The following is an 18,829-nucleotide window of genomic DNA, read 5'->3' on the forward strand; positions in this document are numbered from 1 at the left end:
TCAGAGAGGTTTCTGACCTTGGACAATTGTTATGGGCACCTTCCTCCAGCACACATGTTTGGTCACTTTGTCCCGAAACTCTTTGGTTTTCACTCCATAAATAATAGGATTGAGCATTGGCGGTACAAGGAAGTAGAGGTTGCCAAGAATGGTGTGGACATGGGGTGGAATCCCCTGACCAAAGCGGTGAGTGAGAAAAGAGAAAAGTGAGGGAGTGTAAGAGATGAGCATGACACAGATGTGTGTGGTGCAGGTATTGACTGCTTTGTGGTGGGCTTCCTTAGAAGAGAGATGCATTACAGCCCGGATGATTAGCACATAAGATGAGGCAATAGCTGAGATGTCTAGCCCAACAACCAACAAGGCCACCACCAGACCATATATCCTGTTGACTGTGGTGTCCACACATACCATCTTTACTACAGCCATGTGCTCACAGTAGGTGGTGGGGATGACATGATTGGCATGAAAGGGCATCTGCTGGAGGAGGATGGGCATGGGAAGAATGAACAGGATGGCTCTCACTAAACTTGCTAAGCCAATGAGCCCAATGCGACTGTTGGAAAGGATGGTGGTGTAGCGCAGGGGCTCGCAGATAGCCACATAGCGGTCAAAGGCCATGGTCATTAGGATGGCAGACTGCAAGACAGAGATGCAGTGGATGAAGAACAGCTGGGCCAGGCAACCCTCATAGCTGATCTTCCTCTGGCCAAACCAGAAGATGCACAGCACTTTGGGAATGGTGGTTGTGGACATGCCCAGGTCTGTGAGGGCCAACATGCAGAGGAGCAGGAACATGGGCTTGTGCAGAGAGCGCTCTGTGGAGATGGTGAAGAGGATGGTGCAGTTCCCAAGGACGGTGAGGAAGTACATGGAAGAGAAAGGGATAGATATCCATCTGTGTTTGTCCTCCATCCCAGGAATACCTTGGAGAGTGAAGAAAGAAGGATGGCCCTGGGAGGCATTGCAAGCAGTCATGGTGGCACCCTGGTGAAGTACCTGAGAGGAATAATGAAGAAACTTCATCAGCATCAATTTAAATAAAAATCAAGATCTTCAAAGTGGAAAACAAAAGTTGCAATTTTACCATACATAAAAATGATTCTGAAATCATGATAGCATTATATTGCAGTATTATGGTAGTAAAATGTGATATAACAATATTAATATGTGACAGAATGCATTTTGATAACATTTATTAAGGACAAACTGATTCATTATTCATTAACAAAATAAACATTACATATATAAGAATATATTGATAAATGAATGTCCTCCTAAAGAACATAACTTTAAGTGTGTAAAACAAAAAATGCATAAGAACACAAAGAGAAATTGACAAAATATTACACATGTTTCTCAGGAGTGAAAAGATCAGAAAGATCAACTAAAGAGTTTTTATAAAAGATAACCTAAAGCTTATAATAGAATCATTAATCCAAAAATTAAAGAATACACATTTTCAGCAGATACGGAACTTGTGGGGACTTTTTGATGTGAACTTTGCAGTGATGACTAAAAGGAAGCAGGTGACAGGTGTCTGGGCACCTGAAGCTCAGAGAATAGGCTATCAGAATGTGAATATAAAACCCATCCTCTTCTAGAACCATTTACCTGAATGTGAAGTGATGTGAGAGAGGAAAGCTGGTCTCAGACACCTTCAAATATGTGTATGTGAGTGTGTCCACATGTATGTAGGTATATCTTAGCAGATATTCATAAGGCTCTTGGAGAGCACACTCATGACCCTGCATCTCTCCTCTCCTCACTTTTGGGCACTCAGAATCTATGTCGTGACCCTTTAAGTAACCTAAGTAAGGGCCTCCAGGGTGGCAAAATTAGCTCTTTGCTACTCTCTCCTTCTGCAAACACACACACATACACACACACACACACACACACACACACACACACACACACAGCACCATTGCTATTATGTGTAATATTGACCCTAGAGGTTTCCCCGAGCTCCCAAGAGATAAGACAGATTAACTTTAGGGATTCTGAGAATGTTCCAGTCATTGCCAATCCTGGAGGAGCCTGAGGAGAGCGAGGGTGAAGATATAGCTGAGTCTGGAACTTGTTTAGGGCCTCTCAGTTTGAATATTCCAGAGGCCCGCGTTCTCAAGCATGTGTAGGTGTGAAAGCCAGGAAGGCACCAATGCCATGGCTGGAGAAATGATACTCATGAAGTCATCAGAGGCACAGCCCCTGTTGTTGTTAGCAGCCTCAAGTCCTGTCTATCCCTAGCTTTTTTCTGATTTTCAGGTTCTAGTCTTTTCCTCAAGTCAATGGCTTTGCCCCAGACATTCTCCAGGTCATTTTCTGCAACCCCACCTCTCCCTCCAGGCCCCACAACCTCTCATACCACAACATCCCCTCAACTTCTGGGTCCAGATATGTTGCCATTTTTTTCTTTCCTTATTTCAGAGGAAGCAAGTTATTAAAGTTTTTCAAAACGTATTTTGCTAAATCCATTGCAAATGCATAACACAGAACAAAACAGTCACAAAATCAGGCAAACACTAAACAGAAGTAGGACTTAGGCAGCCAGATTCTAAATCCTGATATAGTGCAAGTTCTGCTAGATAGGCCCTGTAGGGAGACTTCCTTCAGAGTTAGGTGTCAGAGGGAAGCAGTGGCAGAGGAAAGTGAGTAACAGGAAAAATGGCTTGGGGCAATCAAAACATCAATAGAAAGGGCCATAAAGAGGCAAGCGCAGACACACCTGTTCATATGAGGTCAGACAATTAAGTTTACAAACTAATCCGAGAAAAAATGCTACATACCTCATTGCTGAATATCACTACAGTCACCTTCGAAGTACTCCCCTTGGGAAGCTATGTACCGACACCAGCTCCTAGTCCTCCCTTCAAAGCAATTTTGGAACTCTTTCTGGAATGCCCATCAGAGCTGTCATCATACTACCCTTGATGTCCTGAATATCATCAAAATATCTTCCTTTCAATATTTCCTTCATCTTCTGGTAAAGAAAGAAGTCACGGAGACCAGATCAGGTGAGTAGGTAGGGTGTTCCAATACAATAATTTGTTTACGTGCTAAAACTCCCTCACAGTGCCATGTGAGCTGGTGCATTGTCATGAAGCAAGAGCCATGAACTGTTGGCGAAAAATTCAGGTCGTCTAACTTTTTCATGCAGCCTTTTCAGCACTTCCAAATAGTAAACTTGGTTAACTGTTTGTCCAGTTGGTACAAATTCATAATGAATAATCCCTCTGATGTCAAAAAAAAAAGGTTAGCAACATCGTTGCAACAAATTTGCAAACTTAATTGTCAGACCTCATAGAACAACTACAGAGCTTCCCCCTGCAGAAGTAATAACATGCTCTAATAACACGCAGAACACCTTGCTCAGTCATCTATTTTCTCTCTGTCCCAAAGTGGTCCTGAAGGGTGATAATGACAGGTAGCAACCAAAAACAATCATTTCTTCCTAGACCAGCTCTTTTTATTTCCACTGTCCTATCAAATCCCTGAGCACAACTTCTAAAGAAACTTTTCTTGCAGAAGATCCCCCAAAGTTCTGTCAAATGCCTTCTACTATCACCCAAAGACCTCTCATCTTTCAGTCACAACTTTTAACCTTTCCCTTTGATAATCACACTACTCTGGGGTAATAGACCTGGGCAGATTTTTCCCCAAATCCTGTATCCCTGTCACTAACATGTTTGACACATGTGGGCATATAATAAGTATCAAATACATGAACAAAGAAATAAATAAACAAATAGATAAATTCATTTAAATATGAACTAAACATGCATCCTAGTCCATGAAATCTTTTTTTTTTTAATTTTTATTTTTAATTTATTGGGGTGACAATTGTTAGTAAAATTACATAGATTTCAGGTGTGCAATTCTGTATCACATCATCCATAAATCACACTGTGTGTTCACCACCCAGAGTCAGCTCCCCTTCCATCACCATACATTTGATCCCCCTCACCCTCATCCCCCACCCCCCAACCCCCTTACCCTCTGGTAACCACCAAATTACGTTCCCCAGATTAATTTTCAAACCCGTGGCCATCCTGTGGTCACCAACTGCCCTCCAATCCCCTCACCCTCCCCCCCACCCCCCACCCCTCCCGCCCATCTAGCAGCCCTCAGTTTTTCCTCTTTGTCTCCAAAACTGTTTCTGATTAGTTTATTCACTTATTCTTTTCTTTAGAATCCACAAATAAGTGAGATCATATGGTACTTATCATTCTCTGTCTGACTTATTTCGCTTAACATAATGTTCTCTAGGTCCATCCATATTGTTGCAAATGGTAAGATTTCTTTCTTCTTTATGGCTGCGTAATACTCCATTGTATAAATGTACCACAGTTTCTTAATCCAGTCATCTACCGATGGGCATTTTGGTTGTTTCCATGTCTTAGCTATTGTGTATAGTGCTGCAATAAACATAGGAGTGCATAAAGATTTTTGAATTGAAGTTTTGGATTTCTCCGGATAGATACCTAGGAGTGGAATTACTGGATCATAGGGTAGTTCCATTTTCAGATTTTTGAGATACCTCCATACTGTTTTCCATAGTGGCTGCACCAATCTGCAATCCCACCAACAGTGCACAAGCGTTCCCTTTTCTCCACATCCGCGCCAGCACTTGTTGTTTGTTGATTTATTGATGATAGCCATTTTGACTGGGGTGAGGTGGTATCTCATTGTGGTTTTTATTTGCATTTCTCTGATGGTTAGTGAGGTTGAGCATTTCTTCATATGTCTGTTTGCCATCTGTATGTCCTTTTTAGAAAAATGTCTCTTCAAGTCCTCTGCCCATTTTTTAATTGGATCGTTTGTTTTTTTGGAGTTGAGTTGAGTGAGTTTTTCATAGATTTGTGATATTAATCCCTTATCAGATATATCATTGGCAAATATCTTTTCCCATTCAGTAGGATCCCTTCTTGTTTTATTGATGGTTTCCTTTGCTGTGAAAAAACTTTTTAGTTTGATATAATCCCACATGTTTATTTTTTCTCTTACTTCTCTCGAGCGAGGGTATATATCAGTAAAAATCTTACTCCGGGTAATGTCTGAGAAGTTTCTTCCTATATTTTCTTCTAGGTATTTTATGGTTTCAGATCTTACATTTAAGTCTTTAAGCCATTTTGAATTTATTTTTGTATATGGTGTAAGGAGGTTGTCCAGCTTCATTTTTTTGCATGTGTCTGTCCAGGTTTCCCAGCACCATTTGTTGAATAGATTGTCATTACTCCATCGTACATTCTTGCTTCCATTGTCGTAGATTAAATGGCCATATAGGCATGGATTTATTTCTGGACTCTCTATTCTGTTCCATTGATCTATGTGTCTGTTTTTATGCCAGTACCATGCTGTTTTGATTACTGTAGCCTTGTAGTATAATTTGAAGTCAGGTTTTGTTATACCTCCCACTTTGTTCTTATTTCTCAAGATTGCCTTTGCTATTCGGGGTCTTTTATGGTCCCATATAAATTTTAGTATTATATGTTCTATTTCTGTGAAGAACGACATTGGCAGTTTGATAGGAATTGCATTGAATATGTATATTGCCTTAGGCAGTATGGACATTTTAACTATATTAATTCTTCCTATCCATGAACATGATATGTGTTTCCATCTATTTATATCTTCCTTCATTCCTTTCTTCAGTGTCTTATAATTTTCTGAGTACAGATCTTTTACTTCTTTGGTTAAATTTATTCCCAGGTATTTTATAGTCTTTGGAGCGATTGTAAATGGGATTGTTTTTTTAATTTCTCCTTCTGATGTTTTATTATTGGTATATACAAATGCCACTGATTTCTGAATATTAATTTTGTATCCTGCTACTTTACTAAATTCATCTATCAGCTCCAACAGCTTCTTGGTGGAGTCTTTAGGGTTCTCTATATATAGAATCATATCATCTGCATACAATGATAACTTTACTTCCTCCTTACCAATCTGGATGCCTATTATTTCTTTTTCTTGTCTGATTGTTGTGGCAAGAACTTCCAGCACTATGTTGAATAGAAGCGGAGATAGTGGGCAACCTTGCCTTGTTCCTGATCTTAGGGGGAATGGTTTTAGCTTTTCCCCATTGAGAATGATGTTAGCTGTGGGTTTGTCATATATGGCCTTTATTATGTTGAGATATGATCCCTCTAGTCCCACTTTCTTAAGGGTTTTTATCATAAATGGCTGTTGGATTTTATCAAATGTTTTTCTGCATCTATTGATATGATCATGTGATTTTTATTTTTCATTTTGTTTATGTGGTGTATCACATTAATTGATTTGCAGATGTTGAACCATCCTTGCATACCAGGGATGAATCCCACTTGATCATGGTGAGTGATCTTTTTAATGTATTGCTGAATTCTGTTCGCTAATATTTTGTTGAGGATTTTTGCATCCATGTTCATTAGAGATATCGGCCTGTATTTTTCTTTTTTTGTGGTGTCTTTGTCTGATTTTGGGATCAGGGTGATAGTGGCTTCGTAAAAAGTGTTTGGGAGTCTTCCTTCCTTCTGGATTTTTTGGAAGAGCTTGAGGAGAATAGGTGATATTTCTTTTTTGAACTTTTTGTAAAATTCACCTGTAAAGCCATCTGGTCCAGGGCTTTTGTTTGTTGGGAGACTGTTGATTACTGATTCAATTTCCATGGTGGTAATCAGTCTATTCAGGTTTTCTGTTTCTTCTTGAGTTAGCCTTGGAAGGTTGTACGCCTCTAAAAAATTGTCCATTTCTTCCAAATTGTCAAATTTGTTGGCATATAGTTGCTCATAGTAACTTCTTAAAACTTTTTGTATTTCTGCAGTGTCCGTTGTCACTTCTCCTCTTTCATTTCTGATTTTATTAATTTGGGTCCTCTCTCTTTTTTAATGAGTCTGGCTAAAGGTTTGTCGATTTTGTTTATCTTCTCTAAGAACCAACTCTTGGATTCATTGATCTTTTGTATTGTTTTTCTGGTTTCTATTTCATTTATTTCTGCTCTGATCTTTATTATCTCCTTCCTTGTGCTCCCTTTGGGCTTATTTTGCTGTTCTTTTTCCAAATCCCTTAAATGTGAAGATAAACTGTTGATTAGTGCTGTTTCTTGTTTCTTTAGGTAGGCCTGCAAAGCTATGAATTTCCCTCTTAGGACTGCTTTCGTGGCATCCCATAGATTTTGGGTCGTCGTGTTTTCATTTTCGTTTGTCTCGAGATATCTTTTGATTTCTTCCTTGATCTCCTGCTTGACCCATTCATTATTTAGTAATAAGTTATTCAGCCTCCATGAATTGGTGTGTCTTCCAGTTTTTTTCCTGTAGTTCATTTCTAATTTCATAGCATTGTGATCAGAGAAGACAATTGGTATGATTTCAATTTTCTTAAATTTATCAAGACTTGTTTTGTGGCCTAACATATGGTCTATCTTGGAAAATGTTCCATGTGCGCTTGAGAAAAACGTGTATTTTGCAGCATTGGGGTGAAATGTTCTGAAACTATCGATTAAATCCAAGTGGTCCAATGTATCATTTAAGGCTGTTGTTTCCATATTGATTTTCTGTCTGGAAGACCTGTCCCTTGTTGTCAGGGGTGTGTTGAAGTCCCTTACTATAATAGTGTTACTGTTGATCTCTGTCTTTATGTCAGGCAGTACCTGTTTTATATATTTAGGTGCTCCTATGTTGGGTGCATAGATGTTTACTAAGGTTATGTCCTCTTGTCGGATCGATCCCTTTATTATTATATAGTGCCCATCTTTATCTTTTAGTATGTTCTTCATTTTAAAGTCTATTTTGTCAGATATAAGTATTGCAACTCCAGCTTTTTTCTCGTTTCCATTTGCATGAAATATCTTACTCCAACCCTTCACTTTCAGCCTGTGTGTGTCTTTTGTTCTGAGGTGAGTCTCTTGTATACAGCATATACAAGGGTCTTGCTTTCTTATCCAGTCAGCCACCCTATGTCTCTTGATTGGAGCATTTAATCCATTTACATTTAAAGTGATTATTGATAGGTACATAGTTATTGCCATTTTTAAATTTGTAGTTAGGTTGTTTTGATCTTTCTTCTATTTACAGAAGTCCTTTTAGTATTTCTTGCAATGCTGGCTTGGTTGTAATAAATTCCTTTAGCTTATTTTTTTCTGGAAAGCTCTTTATCTCTCCGTCAACTTTAAATGATAGCCTTGCTGGATAAAACAATCTAGGTTGTAGGCCTTTGTTTTCCATCACTTTGAGTATCTCCTGCCACTCCCTCCTGGCCTTCAATGTTTCTGTAGAAAAATCATTTGATAGTCTTATGGCAGTTCCCTTGTATGTAACCCTCCATCTTTCTCTTGCTGCTTTTAGGATTCTCTCTTTGTCTTTAAGCTTTGCCATTTTAACTATAATGTGTCTTGGTGTGGACCTGTTTGGGTTAATCCTGGTTGGAACTCTCTGCACTTCCTGGACTTGTATGTTGGTTTCCTTCATCAGGTTGGGGAAGTTTTCAGACATTATTACTTCAAATATGTTCTCAATCCCTTGCTTACTCTCTTCACCTTCTGGTATTCCTATGATACGCATGTTGTTGCGCTTGATGTTATCCCAGAGTTCTCTTAGGCCATCCTCATTGTTTTTTATTCTTTTTTCTTTCTGTTGTTCCGTTTGGGTGATCTCTGCTACCTTGTCTTCTAAGTCGCTGATTCGATCCTCTGCTTCATCTAGACTGCTGGTAATTCCTTCAAGTGAGTTCTTAATTTCGGTAATTGTGTTCTTTAGTTCTAACTGGTTGTTCGTTATGATTTCCACATCCTTCTTTATGTTTTCTCTAAGCTCGTTCGTTATGATTTCTACATCCTTCTTTATGTCTTCTCTAAGCTCCTTAAACATTCTTATCACCAATGTTCTGAACTCTGTCTCTGAGAGGTTGGTTAAGTCTGTTTCATTTGGTTCCAGTTGTGAAGGCTTCTTCTGTTCTTTTATTTGGGACGTGTATCTTTGTTTCCCCATTCTGGCTGACTGTGTTTATTTTGATATATTAGGTAGATCCCCTAGAGTTTTTAGTTCTTGCTAGGTTATCTTATGTAGTATGTGTCGTTTATATTTGACTCGCACCGCGTCGTCCTCCTCTGCGTGTGCTCCAAAGGTGACTCTTGTGTTGTGTACACTGCCCCGTTCAAGAAGATCTTTAATTGCTTTTTGCTTGTAAGTAGGTGGGGTTAACTCCTGGGCTGACCCATTGTGAGATTTGGCTCTGCTCCCCGCAGGGCGCTCTGCTGCGTGAGAGTTGACCACCCTAATGTGGTTTGGCCTCTATGGGCTCCAGTGCCTGCAGAGAGCCCCCTCTGGGTGTGTGACCTGCAGGTCAAACCCGGCAGCACTCCGGTTTGGTCTGGAGTTGGCCCCTGGATATGCTGAGTCCCGTGCCTCTCAAGCTGGGCCCTGGCAGTGCAGCCTCAGAACAAAGCAAATCACCAAGCACAACAGCAAGGACAACAGCAAAAAAAAGAAAAAAATCAAGTACATTCACATGCAAAAAACATCCGATAACCCCCGCTCGACACAGGCAAAGATATCAAAGATATAAAGACAAAGCAAAACAAAACAAAGCAAAGCAAAACAAAAAGCAGTGACCGTCTCAGCCTGAGCCCACCAAGCAATGTCCAGGTTGTCCTCTGCTGTACCAAAGAGCCCCCTGCTTATTGCGCAGGCAGAGCCGGTCACCTGGTGCCCAGAGTGACTTTGGGACTGCAGACTTAAATGCGTGGGCCTGAGGGGTCTGGATGATAGTTTTTACAAAGTCAGTGCAGTTTCTGCCCTTGTCTGCACTAATGCACACTGAGAGTAGCACCACTAGCCCCTTGTCCAGAACTCCTGAGTCCTAGGGCACTTCTTCAGTGTGTGTATGTATGGGTGCGGGTGGGAGATTTCTGATCTGCTTACCGTGCCTCACAAGCTGGGCCCCAGCAGGGCAGTTTCAGAACAAAGCAAATCACCAAGCACAACAGCAACAACAACAACAAAGAAAAAAATCAAATCAAATACATTCACATGCAAAATCATCTGATAACCCCCACTCGACACAGGCAAAGATATCAAAGATATAAAGACAAAGCAAAACAAAACACAACAAAGCAAAACAAAAAGCAGCGACAGTCTCAGCCTAAGCCCACCAAGCAATGTCCAGGTTGTCCTCTGCTGTACCAAAGAGCCCCCTGCTTATTGCGCAGGCAGAGCCGGTCACCTGGTGCCCAGAGAGACTTTGGGACTGCAGACTTAAATGCGTGGGCCTGAGGGGTCTGGATGATAGTTTTTACAAAGTCAGTGCAGTTTCTGCCCTTGCCTGCACATATGCACACTGAGAGGGGCACCACCAGTTCCGTGTCCAGTACTCTTGAGTCTTAAGGCACTTCTTCAGTGTGTGTATGTATGGGTGCGGGTGGGAGATTTCTGATCTGCTTACCGTGCCTCACAAGCTGGGCCCCGGCAGGGCAGTTTCAGAAAAAAGCAAATCACCAAGCACAACAGCAAGGACAACAGCAAAAAAAAGAAAAAAATCAAGTACATTCACATGCAAAAAACATCCGATAACCCCCGCTCGACACAGGCAAAGATATCAAAGATATAAAGACAAAGCAAAACAAAACAAAGCAAAGCAAAACAAAAAGCAGTGACCGTCTCAGCCTGAGCCCACCAAGCAATGTCCAGGTTGTCCTCTGCTGTACCAAAGAGCCCCCTGCTTATTGCGCAGGCAGAGCCGGTCACCTGGTGCCCAGAGTGACTTTGGGACTGCAGACTTAAATGCGAGGGCCTGAGGGGTCTGGATGATAGTTTTTACAAAGTCAGTGCAGTTTCTGCCCTTGCCTGCACATATGCACACTGAGAGGGGCACCACCAGTTCCGTGTCCAGTACTCTTGAGTCTTAAGGCACCTCTTCAGTGTGTGTGTGTATGAGTGCGGGCGGGAGATTTCTGATCTGCTGAAAGCCCAGAGCTGGGCCTGCTTCACTGCTGATCTCCGGGTGTGTCTCTGCAGCTGCACCCGCCCCGCCCTAGGCAAGTCAGGAAGGGTGGGGGCTGGAGATGGAGGGGTCTTCACTCTCCCAGCCCAGCCGCGCGTCGCCCTCTTCCCGCAGGCCAGAAAAGGTGGTGGGTGGGGGTGGAGGAGTCTCTTCTCTCCTAGTGCAGCCAAAATCACACACACTTCCCAGTCTCCCTGGGTCAGGGCTGCCCGTCAGGATTCCCAGAGCCTGAGCAATACGGCTCCTCTGTAATCTGATGCCACTCCTCAGTTCAGGGGCCGGTTTAAATCTCTGGAAGGGCGGAGTAGGATTGGAAGAGCAGGGCGGGGGAGGGGCCCAGGTATGGAGTCTGTGCTCCTTGTCTGGCGTAGGGCACACTGGCCGCTTTCCCGGCGGGAGAAATCAGCCGTGGGACGCAGGGAAAGAGCCCCCCCACACACACACACCCCCCCCCTCTGCGCTCTCCGCTCCGCCCTGGGATCCCGTGGGCGCCCGGAAGAGCGGGGTGGGGGAGGGGCCCAGGTATGGAGACTGTGTTTTTTGTCTGCGCTACGGCCCTCTAGCTGCCCTCCCGGCGGGAGAAATCAGCCGTGGGACGCAGGGAAAGAGCCCCCCCCACCCCGTCCCCACGCCCCCCGCTCTCCATGAAATCTTACATTTTTGTTTTCTTGTATATATAAACCCCAAAAAAGAACTATGTTTGAAGGCTATACCTTGTCCTTAAATGAATTTATAAAGTCAGAGCAATCCAAACAAATTTCAATGATTTGTTTTGCTTAGAACCTTGACAAAATGATTGTGAAATTCAACTGGAAGAACCAACATCTGAAGAAAATAATGATGTGACAGAGGGGTGTGGTTTACCCTACCAGAAATTAAAATGTGTTATAAAACTGTTGCACTTTAAATAATAAGACTATGGAGTAGAAATAGACAGGTTTTTCTAGCAGAATGCCATCAATATAAATACCCAACTATATATGCAATATATTATATAAGAAAGACAACATCTCTAAACTGTGGAGAAAAAATAGATTATCAATAATATAATTACATAGAAACAATTAAATAACTCTGTATTTCTCACATGACCTATGATGTTTTCATGTCTACTAATGCCAAATCTACATTTCTCTTATGTTAATCTATTTTGGACATGCAAAGGTTATGAAGAATAATATAACATATATCCATACATACACAATGTAGGTTAAGAAACAAAATGTTACAAAAACAATAGGACCTTCCTTTGCAGCTTATTCATCTGGCATTTGTTTTCCTGTCCTTCAGAAATAAATTGTATCATTATCATTCCCATATCATTTTATACTTTGTATATTTTTATTACATAAATATTAAAACTAAATTTATTACTGCATAATAATATAATTCATATTTTTACACTTTATCTAAAAGGTGTTATATCATGCCATTTTTCTGCATCTTGGTATTTGTTCAGCATTATATTTGTGAGATACATTCATGCTGATTCATGTAGGTCTGGTAAAGAATTTATTACTTCTATAAAGTGTATTTATTACTACTGTTTTGAGGTCCCAGATGGTGCTACTATAGTTTATTGAATGAAGATACTACAGTTAATTCATTTGTTTATGACACTACATTTATTTCATTCATTCTCCTTTGATGAGCATTTAAGTGGTTTACAATTATTTATAATCATAATGTTGTTATTAATATTCTTATATAAGGCTACCTTGTTCACTTGTGCAATATGCCTTAAGGGTTGTCATTTAGGAGGGAAATTTCTGGATTGTAGGATATGCATATCTCTAACTTTGCTAAATATTAATAAATTGATCTTGAAACTAACTAGTCAATTCACATTTAGCATCCCACTAGTAGTGAATAAGTATTTCTATATCTCTATAGACTCACTGATTGTTAGTATTATCTGAATATTTGTTTTAATTTTGCCAGTCTAAAGGGTCTAAAAGTGGTTTTTATTGTATTTTCCTTATTGCTGAAATGGCTGAGGATTGTTTCATAAAATTATTAGTTATTTATGTTTCTTCTTTTGATAATTGCATGTCCTTAGCTTTCACTTTTTCTTTTTCCTTTTTCTGTCAGTCTTCATACTCACAAACTGTGTAATAGGTGTACATATCTCCATTTATTTAGATCCTCTAAAAATAGCTTTCTATTTCTTTCTTATTTGTTTTAACATGGATGTCAAACACATTTTTGTTAGATTTAATAAGTTACCTTAGATTTTTCTGCTATTGTCAATTACAACTTATAAAATATATACTTCTAATCGTGAATTTATATAATGTAATTAATTAGTTTGGGTTTTGTTTATTTACTTCAAATTCTGCAAATTCGTTGAACTACCGTTAGTTCTTTAGAGTCTTATGGGTTTTCTCTATAGAAAAATATCACTTATTAATATTTTCTTTTCGTCCTTTATGACTCTTAAACATCTATTCCTTTTTATTGTCCTATTATGTCAATTTGGATTTTTAGTATATTATTGAATAGAAGTGGTTAGAGAAGTCATACTTATTTATACCTTATATCTTAAAGAAAGTTATTTTTTTCACTCTTTACAACAAAACGTATTAAAAATATAACAATTCAAACAAATAAAAAATTCCATAAGTACTAATGGGATAGTGAAAAAATAACTTTAAGCAAAGAGAGGTCTGGCCTTTGCTCTCATCTCCTGGGAGGTGATCTCTAGGCCCCTGGAATGTCCTGTCTGACAGGAATGGCTTTGGCCAATGGACAGTCTATCGATGTAATTTACAATGGGGGCTTTGCATCATATCATATCAGTTCTGACCTCAAGAGGAGTTGGAAACTACAGATATTAGTTTGGCCTGGAGGGGCTAAAGCCTAAAGGTCCCCATGTGATCGAGTTACAACAAATCTAGACACCAAAGTCTCAACAAGCATCCCTAGTTGGCAGTACTCTGTGTATAGACACACATGGACCCAGAGGAGGGAGCACCCATCCATGGCTCCATAGAGAGAGTGAGACCAGAAGCTTCACATTTGGATCCTTAGTAGACTCTGCTCTATAAATCTCCTACTTATTCTGTTTTAATCTCTGTCTTTTTGTTATAAGTCCTTAATAATAAATATAGCATTTGTCTGAATTTAGTGTTTTTCTAGCAAATTAATTAACATTATATTGTGGTGATCCCCAAATTTGTGGCTAGCTGGTCTGAAGTGAGGGTGCTTTGGGGCACCCCTTATCTTGTACATGGTATCTGAAGTGAGAGTAGCCTTGGGGGAACTATTCCCTCAGAATTTGAATTTAGCTAACTCTGGGTAACTATATACATTGCGTAGAGAACTATTTTCTTAGACTATTATTAATCATATAGAAAATTATTTGTTATGAGAAGAAGAAGAAGAAGAAGAAGAAGAAGAAGAAGAAGAAGAAGAAGAAGAAGAAGAAGAAGAAGAAGAAGAAGAAGAAGAAGGGAGAAGAAGGGAGAAGAAGGGAGAAGAAGAGGAGGAGGAGGAGGAGGACGACAAAGGGAGGAGAGGCAGAGGGAGAAGAGGAGAGAAACCAGTCTGTATTTCCTTCCATAACCTGATTTTAGAAGTCAGTCATACCTTGTCGCTTCTAACACATTCTTTTCACTAGAACTGAGTAACTGAGGCCAGCACATATTTAAGTGAGGGAACATAAATGGTACATCTCAGTGGAGTGTCAAGATCACTTTGTAAGGAAAGCATGCAGGATGGGGTATATTGATGCAATCACATTTTTATCATCTGCCACAGACATCTAAATTAAAATTTTTTTCTAAGGTAAATTAGATACATAGTTATGAGTATATAGATATATACAGTTTCCAATACTCCCAATCCAGAATCACCTGTCTTTACCTTATTCTTTTTAAAAATAATCTAGCACAAGCACAACTACAAACCAGATAAGAATTTGTGATGGCTACAGAAATAAATCCATGCCTATGTGGTCAGTTAATCTATGACAAAGGAGGCAAGAATATACAATAGAGTAAAGACAGTCATTTTAATAAATGGTGTTGGGAAAACTAAACAGATACATGCAAAAAGAAATGAAAGTAGACCACATTCTTAAACTATTTGTAAGGATAACGGGGGAAGATGGAATAGAAGAGGGTAAAGGGAGTCAAATATATAGTGATGGAAGGAAAACTGACTCTGGGTGGTGAATACACAATGTAATACATAGATGATGTATTACAGAATTGTACACTTGAAGCCAATGTAATTTTGCTAACTATTGTACTACAATAAATTTTAATTAAAAGAATAAACTCATAATGGATTAAAGACTTAAATGTAAGAAACAAAAAGATAAAACTCCTAGAAGAAAACATAGGCAGTAAACTCTTTGACACTGCTCTTAGTAATATTTTCTTGGAATATGCAATGTGATCAAACAATACGGTGAATGTTTAAATAAAAAAAAATATTACAGCAAGACACATTGCCATTAATCCCCCACAAAATATTCCCCCTCATTTTGAACACACTTATCCCATCGTTCTTGACACTTTCTGGAGCAGTTCTAGAAGTCCTCTTTTGTGAGTGTCTAGTTGCACTGTCATGTCTGCCTTGATGGCCTGAATCATATTGACTTTGGGGAAGAGCCAGAAGTCTCATGGTGCCAGATCCAGTGAATAAGGTGGATGAGGACACAACATAATGTTTCTATTTGACAGAAATTGCCATATACCAGAAGCAATGTGTGACACGGAGCATTGTCATGATGGAGGGTGATTTATGGCACACTTCAAAACACATCTTCTCTCAACCATTGCTCACACCCGACTGACTGCACCAAACAAGTTCAAACTTGTCACACACTGTTACTAAGGTTAGAAGCACCACTTCCATATTGAAGATCCCTGCCTTTCCCTTGAATGGCATTCGGCAGCAGCATTCACCGTATTGTCTGATTGCAATGGAAAGGCTTCCTGTCACACATCATTTCTGGTATGGCAATTTCTGTCAAATGAAAACATTATGGTGTGTCCTCATCCACCTTATTCACTGGATCTGGCACCGTTTGACTTCTGACTCTTCTGTTGAGGCAGCCATGACAGAGCAACTAAAGACACTCACTAAAGAAGTCTTCCACAACTGCTTCAGAAAGTTGTAAGAACAATGCGATAAGTGTGTTTGATGTGAGGGGGAGTATTTTGAGGGGATTTAATAGCAATGTGTCTTTTACTATGACAATTTTTTTTAATTTAAACATTCACTGTATATTTTGATCACATCTCATATCTATCTCCTGGAGCAAGGGAAACAAAAGAAAAAAATAAATAAATGGGACTACATCAAACTAAAAATTGTTTGCACAGAGAAGGAAACCGTCAACAAAACAAAAAGACAACCTACTGAGTGGGAGAATATAGTTGTCAATGATACATCTAATAAGGGGTCAATATTCAAAATACGTATATAACTCATACAACTTAACACCAAAAAAGAATCCAATTGAAAAATGGGCAGAGGATCTGAATAGACATTTCTCCAAAGAGGACAAACACATGGCCAATAGACATATGAAAAAATGCTCAATGTCACTAATCATCATAGAAATGCAAATTAATACCACAGTGAGCTATCACCTCACACCTGTCAGAATGGCCATCAGCAATAAATCAAGAAGCAAGTGTTGGTGAGGATTTGGAGAAAAGGGAAGCCTCATGCACTGTTTGTGGGATTGCAAATCCCTGCAGCCACTATGGAAAACAGTATGGAGGTTCCTCAAAAAATTAAAAATAGAACTGTTTTATGACCCAGCAATTCCACTTCTGAGTATTTATCTGAAGAAATCCAAAACAATGCATGCACAGGCCAGTCTGCAACAAAGTCTGGAAGACATAGAGAAGAAAGCCAATCCAGAATTAAATCTTCTGATAACATGAGTAAACTGCTTTTTCATTACCAATGTGACCTCTCGCTCACATTTGTCCTCGTATTCCTAGATTTTTAAAAAAGTATTACAATACAATCACCAAATTACCCACATTTCTTGACCATATCTAACCTATAATTTCCCCAAAACTTCCTTAAAAATCATCAAGCACAAACTCACATTCTATAAAATCCCTTTCTATCTCTCACATTATGAGTTTCACAACAGTTCTTGGGTGCTTTCTCACTTTCTGCAGCACGATAAAGAAACCTAATTATTTCACTATATGTTCTGGTGGTTCTTCTGTTGGTGAATTTGAATAATTTCCAACACATGAGAATAGTAGTCGTGGTTTTTTTGTTTGTTTGTTTGTTTATTGTCTTGTCCCCAATATATAGGAAACATCTTATTACAATCAATTTTTGATAGGATTTTTCCATAGAAATAACTTAGTTATCCAAAATGGAAACCATGAGAAGACCAAAAATATACTCTCAAGTTAGGAACAGGTTGCACCTTTTTGCCTCAGCTCATGAAAAGAGGGCCTAGAATCAAGATGGATTATACAATAAAGATTACTTCACTGTAAGAAAAAAATAGAAGTAACATGAACATATTTTCACCTTTGCTCTAACAATATCTTTTACTCCTTTTCACTGCAAATGCCATATTCTTTTGTAATTACCTTACTTCCACTCTCCCTAGAATGTGAGTTTCCTGATTGGTCACTGTGCCTTAGTCACCTGTGAAATTCAATGCCTAACATACCTGGCACATAGTTGATCCTCCATACATACTTTTAAATGAATGCTCAACTACCTGTACAATAAATAAATGAACAGTGTTTCTAACGTTGTTGCAAAAGGCTTGTAGTCTTTGGGCAGTAGAGGAGGGATGGAGAGTTACTGCTTAATGGTTACAAAGTTGCTATTTGTGGGGATTCAAGTTTTGTAAATGGATAGTCGTGATGATTGCTTAGTGTAATAGGTTGGAATGCTAATCTATGTTACATATATTTTACAATAGCACAATACAAAATTCTAGACTGTGTTTGTATGACCCTTATTCTTCAAACACCACATTACAAACTAAGTCAACTCTGTGTAGGCTGAATGTTAGACCTTAGAAAAAGAAAAAGATATGGATCTTGAAGTTGAAAGGTGGAATGAATGTCTTAGAAGATTTAGAGTTCCTGGTAATAAAAACATATGATGAAGTATTGACTCTGAAGAAGATTAATGTATTGTGTAGAAGGTTAGACTTGTTATTTGCTTTTATTTCTTCCAAGGCATCAAAAAACAAACAAGCGAACAAATAAAAATAAAAATAAATAAAAACAAAACAAAACAAAAACCCCAGCTACTGTAAAAGGTAGCCTGTGCTAAAGCGTGAAGGCCAGTTGTTTAGAGAAAGATAATTTGTCAACTCTGAATATTCTAGGATACCCTGGATAACACTAGCAGGAAACTCTGTCTTGGAAATTCTTATGTACCCAAAGGGCTATTAACTAAATGAGGTAAACAAAAGATCAGACTGAGTCTACAGTGGACCAAAAATAATTTTCATGTAATGTGCATCATTCTTAGAACATCAGAAAAACTGCAAAGGTCATCAGTCATGAGGTAAATATATTAGCTACAAAGTGTCACCTTTTGAAGTCATTCCTTGAGAAAGTTGTACTATGGCTTTCCATTGATATATGTACTTCCAAACTTCTCACAATAAGTCACCCAGTAATCATCTTCAACTATTTCAACCGAATCCCAGATCCAAAGGGTCACAGGCTCTCACAGCCATCTCTGGTGTAGGGCTGATGCTCTCACTGCAAATACCCTTGGTATAAGAAAGTGCTAGCAATCAATCTAATCAATAAGTGCGTGTGTGTGTGTGTGTGTGTGTGTGTGTGTCTTCTCAATTTCTTGAAGTTTTAAGTAAGTAGTTCTTTTATGACCACTTTTC

At 39.2% G+C, this 18,829-nt stretch overlaps 1 protein-coding gene across 1 annotated transcript; it reads right to left on the minus strand.

Annotated features, from left to right (window-relative positions):
- LOC117029702 (putative olfactory receptor 52P1) lies at nucleotides 1-18,667 on the minus strand. The gene is given in 3 exon segments (XM_033118907.1): nucleotides 1-987; nucleotides 989-999; nucleotides 18,628-18,667. Coding segments are annotated over 3 exon segments (1,038 nt in total).
- Between the last annotated feature and the right edge of the window lie 162 nt (nucleotides 18,668-18,829).

Source organism: Rhinolophus ferrumequinum, chromosome 11 (genome assembly GCF_004115265.2).
Source record: "Rhinolophus ferrumequinum isolate MPI-CBG mRhiFer1 chromosome 11, mRhiFer1_v1.p, whole genome shotgun sequence".
Classification (NCBI taxonomy): domain Eukaryota; kingdom Metazoa; phylum Chordata; class Mammalia; order Chiroptera; family Rhinolophidae; genus Rhinolophus; species Rhinolophus ferrumequinum.